Source organism: Anabrus simplex, chromosome 9 (genome assembly GCF_040414725.1).
Source record: "Anabrus simplex isolate iqAnaSimp1 chromosome 9, ASM4041472v1, whole genome shotgun sequence".
NCBI classification, from domain to species: Eukaryota; Metazoa; Arthropoda; class Insecta; order Orthoptera; family Tettigoniidae; genus Anabrus; species Anabrus simplex.
The window spans coordinates 135,022,770-135,036,504 of NC_090273.1; the positions used below are offsets into that span (position 1 = coordinate 135,022,770).

The window sequence follows — 13,735 nt, forward strand, 5'->3', positions numbered from 1 at the left end:
CGATCGGGAGGAATGATGAAAAATCGGGAGTCTCCCACTCAAATCGGGAGACTTGGCACGTCTGGAAGAGGGATCCACAGTACATTACGAAAAGGGTCTTCAGAAGGTGATGGCAAAGTATTTTGAAAAACTTTATAACAAGGATAAGAAAATGGAAATAATAGATGGAGAAAAAGAAGAGAACCTGATTAACATGGTTGGAACTTTAAAGGGCAGTGAAAGCAGTAACCAAAGGTAAAGCAAGCGGAAAAAAACAAATTCAATGCCGATATGATTAAGGCAGCAGGAAGCATTGGACTACAGTGGCTATACCGAGCCCTCAATGCCATATGGAAGGATGAAAGGACACCTGAAGACTAGCAAAGAGGAAGAAATGTACCATTGTTCAAAAAAGGAAATGGGAAGAAATGTGAAAATTATAGGAGGTATGACCCTATTAACACATGGGCTAAAATTAATGGAGAAAGTCATAGACAAAAGACTGAGGAATATAATAGAAACACAGAGGAAGAACAATATGGCTTTAGACCGAATAGATCAACAGTGCAAACGATAATGGAAAAACCAAGGGAAAGGAACAAGGAAATCATCTTAGTATTTTTGGATTTGGAAAAAGCTTATGATACAGTGAAGACAAAACATATATGGGAATGCCTACTGAAAAGGAATGTACCAAAATCATTAAGATAAAAATGTTTTATCACGAGTAAAAGCAGTGAACAAGTGGGGAGTGGTGACAAACATTTTATACAAAGAAACGTATCAAGCAAGGAAGTGCACTGTCGCCATTATAGTTTATTATATTGATGGATGAAATCATAAAACGTGCAAAACAGAGTATCAGTAGTGATGAAGTGAATGCTTTGGTATTTGCAGATTTGGTGATTTGGGGAAAGGGAAAAGAGGAAGTACAAAGGAGACTGGATGTTTGGAATGAAAATCTGAAGGAGTTTGGAATGGTAATTAGTAAAAAGAAAAGTGTAGTCATGCACTGTGGAAAAGAGAAGCCAAGTGAACATAAACACAGAACGATTAGAGAATGTAGAACAGTTTACATATCTGGGTTGCATTATTAATGTAAGTAATGAAATCAACCCTGAAATTAAGAACAGACTAAATAAATGTACAACATTTTATCAAGCCAGAAAGCTTTTATGGGATGACGAAGTACCCAAGAGAACAAAATTAACATTATATAAACAGCATTTCATACCAACTGTAACATACGAACTAGAAATGCTGGTTACTAATAGGAGGCAAGATAGTAAGATCCAAGCAGTAGAAATGAAATTTTTACGAACATCGGTTAAAATGACAAGAAGAGACAGAATTCAAAATATTAAAATCAGACAAGAGCTAAATATAGAACCGTTCGTACAAAACATACAAACAGGTGATTCTCTTGTGTTCTCTGTCTTCCTTTATGGTTCCGAGACCTGGACCTTCAAGGCAAGAGATAATTACTGTATCGACGCCTTTCAGAAGTGGTGGTGGTTTTTTTTTTTTTTTTTTGGGGGGGGGGGGGGGGGGTGCAGAAGTGGTGTTTGAGAATGGAGCTACGTGTACCTTTGACAGAAAGAAGAACTAATGCATCTATTATTCAAGAACTGAATATCTCCAAACGTCTCTCCTCTCGCATCATAAGGAGAATCATCCAATTCTTCGGACATATTTTAAGACGGGAGAGTGAAAATCTGGAGAAGTGTATCATGGAAGGCAAAATTGTCGGCAGAAGAAAACTAGGAAGGACATCGAGCAGATGGATTGATGAAGTTCTGCGTACCACCGATCTGACTCTTCAGCAGGCTTTAAAAGAAGCTGAACATAGTCACAGTTGGCACCGCTTAATCAAGAATATTGTGTGAAGTCAAATGGGGTCACGACGCTTAGCAATGAGTTACACGACTCATGATGAAGTACAAAACATACAGAAAGCAAGACAGATGGTTTGGACACGTAAAAAAGAATGGGAAAGGAACGATAGCAAGAAGGTAATTGGAAAGAGAAGTTAAGGGAAAGAGAGACCAGTTGGAAAACCAAAAAGCAAGTGGATAGATCAGATTTGGAAGGACATTAGAGAAGCTGGATTGGATGTGGGGGGAAGTAATGGAGCAAGAAAAGTGGAAGGACAGAGGCTTATTTACCACACCCGGGCGACTGGAGTGGGACACTGATGATGATGATGATAAATATCAGGGTAAGGTAAGCAATAATGATGGGCAGTTTGAGACAAGGTCTCAAGATTTCTCGAGACTAGCACAGGCACCATTTCTCGTGAGAAATTTTGAGATCTCAAGAGCGCTTTACCACAAGTACTGCATCAGAGTATGGGGGCTGCCACAAAGGTATTTCAAAGTTTGCAGAAGAGTGGGACATTGTGTGCAAAGGAAAGGAGATTAAGCAGAAGAGAAGAGAACTATAGATGAAGGCCTAAATGGTTTTTTACTAAATCCTGGTCCATGAAAAATGTAAGTTAATTAGTTTCAGTAAAACTCATAATTGATTGCTCTTAATTATTCACCTTTTATCTTTACTCTGTTTTCTTGAAAAGAGACCCTATTACCATTTGACACTATTCAGTGAACCTTTAACCTGTCCATGCAGTTATGTCTACATTCAACATCTCCCCCCCTTCCCCACCAAAAGTCCAATCCTGCTTAATTTAATTTTTGTTTATTAGTTTAACTGTCAGTTACACACTAGTAAGAGAAATATGATTCTACTGCTTTGTTTTACAACTCTAAGCATTACATGAACAAAGTAATGGCTCACTATGCAGAAAGCAGTAGAATGCTTGCTGGCCAACAGCCCCATGATTATTGACTCAAGCTAACAGAGGTAGTTAAAAAAGACATGTCTAAGACATATCAGCATGTAAATTTTAATTTAAATCAGATTTATTGAACAAAATTAAAACTAACAGATCACCAAATAGGGTTCCAGTTCTTTTCACTCACAGTAAAATTCACACGCATGCAGGATGGCGAGGAGCCTTTGCATGGTACCAGCAGCCAACCTATCGTCGTCGTTTTAACCTATGGCTTTATTGGGAAGAAACTCCAATACAAAATTGATATCTCTAAACAGTAATATTCAAATAACTATAATGTACAGATGTATTAGGGAACAGAGTGTTGTTTCATCTTGTTCCTGGCTGCCCAGTATAGAGCTTGTAAATTACTTAGTTTTTGTTCGGTTGGGTTGAGACCTGTGCACTGAATTAAGTGTCTCGAGTCCATCAATGATCCAGTAATTTTGGAGATGGGATAAAGTTACATCCGTAGCACTCCTTAAGCTTCACCTGCCCCCTGGGTGGTGCAAAATGAGCAACAGCGTGGCAACGGTATCTCAACGACGAAAACAACTGCCTCTTTTTTCAAGGCAAAATTAACGTATCATTAACGTTGTTCATCCGTGTTTGTCCCACCCAACATCAGAGCCCACAAAGTAGCTCCACTGCCTCCAATTCAATGGGGCATGAGCTATGTTGGGGAGTTTATTTACTATCTTCATGGCATGTACATCAATGAATTATTCCTTTCAACTGACAATGTGACTGTTCATTTTACAACAGTAATTTGGTTCATCACCAAATTGTGAAGTTACAGTAAAAATGAAATACAGACCAACAAACCTACCCCTCCCTCCCTCTCACACAATTGTTGCGATTTTCATGATTTTGTGTGCGTAAGTATTAGAAAGGGACTCATGACAGGACAAACACAATGACAGGTAAGTATGGGGGTACAAACATGAAAAAAGAGGACAAGGACGCTCTCCACATCTTCACACACTGTTGTCTTGAAATAGGTGCTTTCCTCATCGATCCCAGTTACATCCCCCGACAAGTTCGTTTCTGCTTTTCAGCTACTTCCTTTTCATGTACTTACCTGGTTTATATTTTTTATCCTATACTTCACACATCAAGACTGATGGCCCCTCCATAAACTTTCATGCCCGCTCTCCTGATGAAGCTGGGAAGCGGAAACAAGCTTGTTAAGAGGCTGACAAGAATTTAAACTGATAAGGAGAGAGCCAACCTATTTCAAGACTGCAGTGTATGACTATGCAGACTGTCCTTGTCCTCGTGTTTTCATGCTTGTCCTTGTCCTCTTTCAGTCGCTGTTTCTTCCACACTTGACTTACCACTGTGTTTGTCCTACTGCGTGTTTCTTTTCTTGTCCCTATCCATCTATATACGTTAGAACAATTAGATTAATGTACTAACTAGTCACAAGAAGTAGAGTTTGCTATAAAATTATTGCACAAATACAAAGCCAACAAATACAAGATTATCTTTTGATTACAACAAATTCTAAAAAACATTATCTCATTAGGAAAAAGTAGGTACTAATCACTCACTGATACCACTCAACTCACCTTTCTGATAGATTCTCATAATATCGTCACGGAGGTTCGTTCCTCCCGTCGTGACCATCACTTTCACCTGCATGTGTTTCGCAAGTTCAATACAAATCTGACTAGTCTGTAACGCCAGTTCACGTGTTGGCACTATCACTAGAGCTTGGACATAATCCTTCTTAGGGTCCACTTGTTCTAACACCGGTATGGAATAGGCACCAGTTTTGCCTGTACCATTCTTGGCTCTGGCCAAAATGTCCTTCCCTGACAGCGCAATGGGAATGCTGGCTTCTTGGATCGGTGAAGGTTTCTCCCACCCTTTCTCAAAAATTCCCATCAACAATTCTCTCTTCAAACAGAACTCCTCAAACTCGTTTCCTCTTGTGTCTGTCACATCCTAGAATAAATACCACTGTAAATTAGTATATTTCAGATTTCATCAACACTTTTTAAAATAAACTTCCATTGCCAGCAATAACTTACACTTGTCTGTATTCTTTTGTCTTTTGGTGGTATTTTTAACTTTGCTTTCCATCCTATGTCATCCATCTTCTCCACCTCCCTAGAATCAGAAAGACATTTTAGAATTTAACTCATAATTACATGATTCGAAGACTACTACGACAAAAATTGACTATACAGAGAATGTAATTGTACCAATCAGCAACAGGTAAAAGGAAAAAAAAAACACTATAAGACTCCTTATGGCACAATATCAATCAAGCTGTAGCATCACTTATTTGTTCCTTTCCATTAACCCAAATATGCCCATTGTCGACATTTGTCAAGATGATCTGAATATTGTCAATCGTACTGCATTTTCTCGCATAATTAACGCCCTTGCATAACTTACGCATCTCAATATTTTTGGGTCCAAATTGGAGAAAAAGAAATTCGCACATTTGCCACACCCACTTCTTCCAACGTCCATCACGCAGCTTTGGATGCATTTTGAAATAAAGATCTCGCAACTACTCAGGTAGCAGCCTTCCTATTGTGAAATCTGGCATTCCAAATACTTGGCAAGAATTTGAGTAATCCTGCCACACATAACCTCGCAGTGATCAGTTATGCCGAAAAATGCTGGCATAGGGCAGCGGAACGCAAGTATTTAGTGTCCAAATGCAATGTGCGCTACCGCGGTAACAGAAGTGCACTTCAAGTGACTAACAAATCTCGCAAAACATTTCGCAAAACAAACGGCACCATGTTTCTGAAAGTAGAGGAGGATCTGCTTAAATATATGATTTCATTACGCAACATTGGATATGCCATTTCTCACGAAATGCAGCATTTTAAAGGACGAGAAATTATTATTATTAGTATTATCATCATCATCATCATCATATGGCACTTACAAGCATAATCTGTAAAAATATACAATAAACATACAAATTAAAATATAGAGGTAATTAAACTAGAATGTTCAGCTTCGACAACCAGTCCACTGCACTTGATATTAATTCATGCAGAGTCCATAAACCGTCCTTAAATGCTGACAGTGGACAGCTCTCAACAACATGAAGCTGTGTGTTTCTCAGCACCACACTCACACGCAGCACTTTCACAATATCCCCACTTTTTCATCATATATCGGCACCTGCCGTGGCCTGTTCTGAAACGGTTGAGTTTTGACCACTCATGTCGAGGAAGATCGAAACCTGGCACTTTCTTCGTTGGGTCTTTAATCAGAAAGGCATTGGTGGGTGGACATTGTTCCCATCGCTGTCTCCATTCTGCTGGTACACTGAATTTTTCATAGGAGTGTAGATCAGTCCAGAGTGGATTCCTGGATTTTAACCTCATCACAGGTGGATCTTGTAAGGCATTGAACAAAAGCGAGTTCCTGTGTGCAAAGGTCTTCTTGAGCAACTGTACTTTTGCTGCTTTTCTCCTCAGATCTGGAGGAGCAATGTTTGCTAAAACAGGCAGCCACTGAGTAGGAGTGGACCTCACTTTACCAGTAACAACTCATTGTTTCATTGATCTGTACGTCAATCTTGCTCGAATGTACGCTGTTTTTCCACACAGGAGCGCAGTACTCACCAACCGAGTATACTAGAGAAAGTGAAGCAGTGCGAAGAGTGTTTGCATCTGCACCCCAGTTGCTGCCCGCTAGTTTATGCAGTAGATTTACTCTTGTACTCAGCTTCTTTGACAGATTCGAGCAATGCTGTTTGAACGACAAGGACCGATCCAGTGTGACACCCAGATATTTTGGGAAGAAGTTGTGGGAGACTTCTGTTCCGTTAAAAAGCACATGTAGCTTCTGATTAGCTTCCAAGTTATGCAAGTGGAATGCTGTTACTTCTGTTTTACTAGGATTTGGTTGGAGTCTCCATTTGTGAAAATAGTCGCACATGATAGCTAGGTCCTCTGTAAGTACATCCTCACAGTGTACCAAATCCGTACTCTGAGTAATTAAAGCTAGATCATCTGCAAACTGTATCTTCTTTGAAGTTGTTCTTGGCAGGTCATGGATGTAAAGATTGAATAGAATGGGAGATAAAACTGACCCTTGGGGTAAACCATTATTTAGAGATCTCCACCTGCTTCTTTCACCATTCAGAAATACAGCAAGTCGGCGGTTGGATAACATGTTTAGTAAGCATGCTAGCTTCTGACAAGGGATGACTTGAACAAACTTGAGCAACAGTCCCTCTTTCCAGACCGTGTAATAGGCTGATGTAAGATCGACAAAAGCTGCAGCAGTCATCAGTCTTTTCTGGAATCCTGCTTCAATCTCTGTTGTCAGTGTCAACACCTGATCACAACAACTACAATTCTTTCTGAAACCCCCTTGCTCAACTGGGATGACTTTATTGCTTCCTGGATACGGTTAAGTAACATTGTTTCAAGCATCTTGTAGATTACGCTAAGGAGTGAAATTGGTCGATAATGTGAAGCATCAGTTCCTTCCTTTCCTGGTTTCAAGACTGCAATTACTTTGACTTGTTTTAACAACTTAGGTAATTTACCAGTTCGTAGAAATAGCTGTTGCACATGGAATCAGTATCTCTGATTTGAAGGTACGCCAAGGCAGGATGATTACTTTTATGAAGAGAGATGGACTTTCTCTTCGACGAAGAACAACTTTATGCCAAAAAATGCTGAATGATTTCAACTAAAAAGTAAATTGATTTTCATAGTTTTGTCATTGAGAAACGCAAAGTGAAGGAACATTCGCTCTCCCAAACAGGAACCGGCACATCAGACTCCATTCAGTTTCAGTTTCCGTATGGCACAAAATCTAACAATCTATAAGGGGACATCGAGTGTTACCATACGCACTACTGGAAGCGAAAAACGATGTCCTGCAAGAAATATTGAATTTTCACGACCGCACTGTAATCCAAACAGACTTTCAACGTATTAGGTCGTGTTACGTACATGTAGTGCGTGTTGAAGAGATGTTAAGTACAGAACAAAAATGGCCAGCCAGACACCAGTGGGATCCGAACCCACAACATCACTTGAACACATACATGTACGTAACACGACCTAATACGTTTAAAGTCTGTTTGGATGTACTGCAATGTTTGATGTAACAGGTGATAGCAAAAGTTTGCACCTTACATTGTTCCAAAACAAAAAACAATGCCTGAAGTAAAATTTTCGCAAGGGATCCACGTTCGTATCCAAGAAAAAAGGTTGGTGAACACCTCACTCGTACAAGATTGGATACGAACGGTTTGGGGAAATCTATCAGGATCCTTCCTTCAATGCCCGACCCTTTTCGTGTTGGACAGTTTTTTTTGCCGGTATTTCATTATTATGCACTTGCATGAATTGCACTTTTATGAGTTCATGTTTATTTCACTTCAAGTCGTATTGCCAGCTCGTAACGGGAATAATATTTTCGAGTGTCAATACTTCAAACCCACGTGTCCATCTTGCCTCACGTTGGAATTTTGCGCCAAAAGACTATAAACAAAGATGAGTTGTACCAACTGTGTGCATATTTGATGTACCTTTTAAACGTAAATGAATCTTAAATCTTTTAAATATCTGCATTCCTTGAATAATGTACGCATCCGAAGCTTTTGCTGGTATTTTTCGTTATAAAAGTGCGTTAATTACGTGAGAAAATACGGAATATTGGTTAAGCCAGAAGAATATTTTTGAGGTGCATTGTTTGATACTTACTGCACAGCACGAAAACAAGAAACACACTGTTTCATGCCTTATCGGGTGGCTGTGTAGGAAATATTTTATATAGTCAAGAGAATGATTCTCCCGTCATAACTAGTAATATTTTGTGGTGGAATAACGAGGTGCAGGCTGTGATAAAAGAGAAGTAGAGTGCCTACAAAATTTGGCAGGACACCAGCATTGATGGTTTGTTCAAACAATATAAGAGCGCCCAAAAAGGCTGTAGCTATAGTTAAAGCAGCTCATTTTAAAGATTGTATTAGCATTTTGCATACACCAGACGGAGAAAAAGGTATTTAATGACTGGCTCGATAAAGTCATCGCCTAAGCCAAGATATTGGACATGAAATATACATCAAGGATGAAGCGAACAACGTACTCTGGAAACCAAATGCAATCCTAGAAAGCTGGAACAGGCATTTTATCAAGATTTGCAACGAAGACTTCCAGCATCCTCCAAGACACAGTGCAACACCAATCTCAGGACCTATCCCACTTACAACTTCTTCGGAAGTTCAGAAGGTCATGCAGAAAATTAAAACTGGAGAGGCCACTGGATCTGACGATATTCCAGCTCAAGCATGGAAAATGCTTGGACAACAAGGTGTTGAGCTGATTGCAACCTTGTTCAACCAATTGATCATAGAAGTGCCACCATCTTCCTAGTCATCAAGCATTACTGTGCCTATTTGGAAGGGCAAGGGTGATGTCAATGATTATGCAAACCATCACCCTATTCGCCTACTACTGTCATGCCATGGAGCTCTTTGAACACGTCATAGACCAGCACCTACGGAGTATTGTCAACGACACTCCGAACCAGTGTGGATTTTCAAAAGGATGTGGAGCAACGGATTCCATTCATGCAGTCCGGTTGCTCATGGAAAGACACCAAGAAAACAACAGACTACTCCACATGGCCTTCCTGGATATGGAAAAGGCATTTGACAGCGTTCCTGATTTGGCATGCACTTAGATTACACGGCACCCCTGAGGAGTATGTTGAATAAATATGTTCTATTAAAGCTCTACCAGAGCCGTCCGATGCCCTGCTGGAATTTCACCTCCATTCCCCATTCGGGTCTGTCCACCAGAGATCAGCCCTGTCTCTGCTTCTCATTTTTTGTATGGACACAGCCACTTCCAATATCCAGTCATCACCTCCATGGTCACTTCCTGTATGCTGTATGTTGACAATGTCCTACTGGCTGCTGAGGAACGTCAACAGATTCAAGAGCAGGTTAAGAAGTGTAACGAAAAACTAAGACTGACTCAATACCAAGAAAACCGAGTACATGGAGTGCGGTCCGCAGACAAATGGAACCATTCAGATAGATGGCCAAGACATCAATAAAGTAGAACAATTTAAGAACCTAGATTCTTTGGTCAACGCTGAGTGTGACACTATTTCAGACACCCGTGCACGAGTAACTACGGCCTACATGAAGTGGTGACAAACTACTTGCGTTCTTTGGGACTGTCCGATACCAATCCACCTGAAGGCCAAGGTTTCCCGGACTTGTTCGCCCAGTCGCTCTATATGGCTCTAAAGGCTCGCCAGCAACAGTCAAGCACTTCACATCATTGAGATGCACATGCTTCGCTTGTCACCTGGACTGACCTGGCCAGATATCACCAACCTACAAATCGAGAAAACCATGGGAGATGGCCAAGGCCCGATTTCGGTGGTATGGCCACGTAAGGCGAAGAGAACGTTCATGTACTGCGAAGACATCGCATCATGCCACCTGGAAACAAGCCAAGAAGTCGGCCCTAGAAACTCTAGCTTGATTGTCTTCAAGAAAACATGCGCCATGTTCATCTTGTTCCAATTGATACGCTTTAATAGAACCAAGTGGAGGTTGGCTTGCAAAACAACGGACCCTGCTCCATTGCAGGACAAATGCTAAGATGATTGTTACAGTTAAAAGTAATATCAGACTGTTGTGTAAAACTTAATAAAACTTACTTTTAACAATTTTAAGTTTATGGCATATTTATAGTTTTTGTATAACAACGCAAAAAAGTCCCATGTTGATGCACGTCGACTGGGCGTGAACAGATTGCCTCAGTACTGATACAGAGTTTTCATTTATTCTTCCCAGATTGATTGTCTAGCAGATTGTTAGCATCCTGGAGAAATCAGAAGAAATCTTAGATGCTAATACATACATACAACCACCTGAAAATGCTTCCCATAGCGACGGGAATAGCAACGATTGAGTCGTGTGAAGATATACAAACACTCTAGCAATCAACTTCGGGCTGGTGTACAAAACTAAGTGAAAATTATTCAATCTGTGTGCGAGATGGTGTATTTAATAAACATGAAGCGAGTGAGAGAAAATATGTTCATCTCATATTCAATGATTTTAAGTACTAGAGCATGTTTTAAGACCGTTTATGAGGACTATTGTCCTTATACCCCTTTAAGATTTTCACCTAAACATATTTGTAGCTGATGTTTAAAGATCAAACAAAACTTACTAACTTACAAATTTGTTTAAGGCAAAACATATTGCATCAATTAGGTGGAACAACTGTTGATTTATCCATTTATGATTTTTGTAATACAAACTTAATATTGAAACAAAATACTTTTATAATTTTGGTACATATTTTTCAGCTTTTTACTACATAAGAAATATGATCAAGTTGCTTAGCAAGAAAATTCCATTTAATAGGCAATTACAGATCAGAACTGAAATCTTCATTTATCATAAAAATGAAGGGGAATCCAAAAGTTTCATCATATCTGTAATTGAGGCCTTTTTAGATCAACTATATTTATTTATTTATTGTTCAGTGGCAAAGTAAGGGCTCTAAGCCCTCTCTTTCACCTAACCACATTTTATTTATAGTCATAAAATCAAACAATACACAAACAGAAGAAGTCCATTGCAGTGAGTATACATAACAGCAAAAAAATTTCTCACTATAGCGGATTGTCATTATATTAGAAGTTTCGTAAAAGTAAAAACAAGATCTATATATACATATACATAATTTAAAGTGGTCATATACACAATTTTTCTGAAATTTAACATTTTAAAATTTTTATTCCATTTTGTAGGAAATTTCTTCTAATTTTAGAAAATGTCTGGTTCATAAATTACCATTAATATTTCGTGTCGAAATAAATTATTTACTGTGAGAAGACGTGACCGTTCTGACTGACAGCTGCCATTTCTTGCGTATCAGCAGACCTATAAAATTCCTTTAGAGCCTAAACTGAATTTCTCTTTAAATTCCCACTGGTTTCTGTCAAGTAGCATATCGTTCTTCACTTGTTTAATATTAGTGCACGTGCATCCCACCAGAATGCAACACCTGTCAGCTCCTGATATGCTTGCTATGTGTCTGCATGGCAAGATGCAAAATAATGAGTCGTTCAATGGCACCATTTGGCTGCGGTGTCCAAAAAACCTCCTATGTAGGCCTCATCACATTAAAACTAGCTGTAATGGATGCTGTATATCACTAATTGTGGAAGACGAATAGCTTCAGGTTGCTTCAATTCAGAACTTGTCACAGGCAGGCTACCATGTACCCCGCACGCCTGATGGAAGTATTTCGACTACATTATTTCTGAATATTTTAAAACACATCAACGTTTAAAACTCATATTATTACTATTTCTCTAATTAAAATACATTTTCTGTTTTAGAATTTTAGCGCCTGAGGAAATAGTCGAATTACTTCATGAACAGCCACAGGGAGACAAATTGGACAGCGCAGAATCAGATGAGGAATATGAAGTCATCACTAGAAGTGATCATGAAACTGAACTAGAGGAGGAAAGTCTCACGTCCGAGGACGGATCTGACTCAGAAGGAAGTGAAAATGAACGTTATGATGAATACTTTATTGGAAGACAAAACCACCAGGGAGGAAAACAATTTTTCAAAGGTATGCAAAACTAAAACCAAAAATAGTGTCCAAGTATTTCCTGGTCCTAAACGTAATGCAAGAGGAATCAAAGACGAAATATCATCCTTACATAAAATAGTTGAAGACATGATAGATTAGATCGAGACTCACACGACCATGTACATCGATGGAAAATGCCTTGAGGCAGGATACTCGAGGGAACGAGATGTAAAGGAAACTTCCAGAGCTGAAATAATGGCGTTACTTTGATGCCTGTACCTAATAGGCACTAAGAAAGGACACCACACAAATGTTATTGAGCTCTGGAACTCAGATGGAACTGGAATGCACATACTGAGTTTGTATGAGCTATAAACGTTTTTCTATTCTTGCTCAGAGCTCTGCGATTCGACAATCGAGAAACAAGGGGAGACAGAAGAAAACACGATAAATTGGTGGCCATCCATCCCTTTTTGGGTGCTTTTGTACTGAACTATCAGAATAGTTAGTGTTGGTGCTTACGTCACAAATGACGAAAAACTAAACCGTTGCATGGACAATGCAGTTTTGTGCAATTCATCCCAAATAAACCTGCGAAGTATGGAATAAAAATGTTTCTAATGTGCAACTCAAGCATTTTTTACCAGAAACTTGGAATTGTATTGTGGTAAGCAAGAGGAAGGTCCATATTTTGTTTCCAACAAGCCAAGTGATACGAGAAGTGCAGTCATCTCTTTTCAGGTTCCAGAAAGAGGCAACACATCTTACGTTCCTAAAAAACGAGCTGTAATTCTGGTATCTACAATGCACGATACACCAGAAATTGATGCCGAGACCGGGAAGTCTGTGATAGTAATGGATTAGAACATGACTAAGGGAAGTGTAGACAATCAGTTTGCTTGTAAGAAACATGTAAAAGTTACTTACACATGTGATACTTGCAACAACGAAGAAGGTGAATACTTGTCCTAAAGTTAGTCTATGGACGTGTGATCAGAACAGATTACATTAGAAGTTCTCCACACTAAGCCGGCAGAGGTCATCACCGATCCGTCCTGAAGTTTGCGATGCAAGAGGTGAGGGTAGTGGTGAGGCCGTATGTTTATAATGTATAACACCTATGACCTCGCCTTCACGCTTATTTAAGAAAGGTATTTCCGACCTACAGTACAGATCACCTACACTATCTATGACAGATTATTATTCTCGTGTCAGATACATCAAAAAAAGAAAACAGCTACAATAATTTCAAGTAACATTTAAATAATCTTGGACCAATACAATGCTACTTCGATTGACAGACGAAACATTATTACATTTTGCTTCGTGAACTTTCGCGGCAGGAGGTAAT

At 39.3% G+C, this 13,735-nt stretch overlaps 1 protein-coding gene across 4 annotated transcripts in view; it reads right to left on the reverse strand.

Annotated features, from left to right (window-relative positions):
- Nucleotides 1-13,735, reverse strand: part of LOC136881076 (ATP-dependent RNA helicase me31b) — a 143,583-nt gene that overhangs the window by 97,317 nt on the left and 32,531 nt on the right. For all 4 annotated transcript variants that reach the window (XM_067153690.2, XM_067153692.2, XM_067153691.2 and 1 more), the window contains 2 exons: nt 4,846-4,924; nt 4,381-4,759 (listed from right to left, as the gene is read on the reverse strand). In XM_067153690.2, the coding sequence (XP_067009791.1) occupies nt 4,381-4,759; nt 4,846-4,924 (458 nt within the window). The remainder of the gene's footprint in view (nt 1-4,380; nt 4,760-4,845; nt 4,925-13,735) is intronic.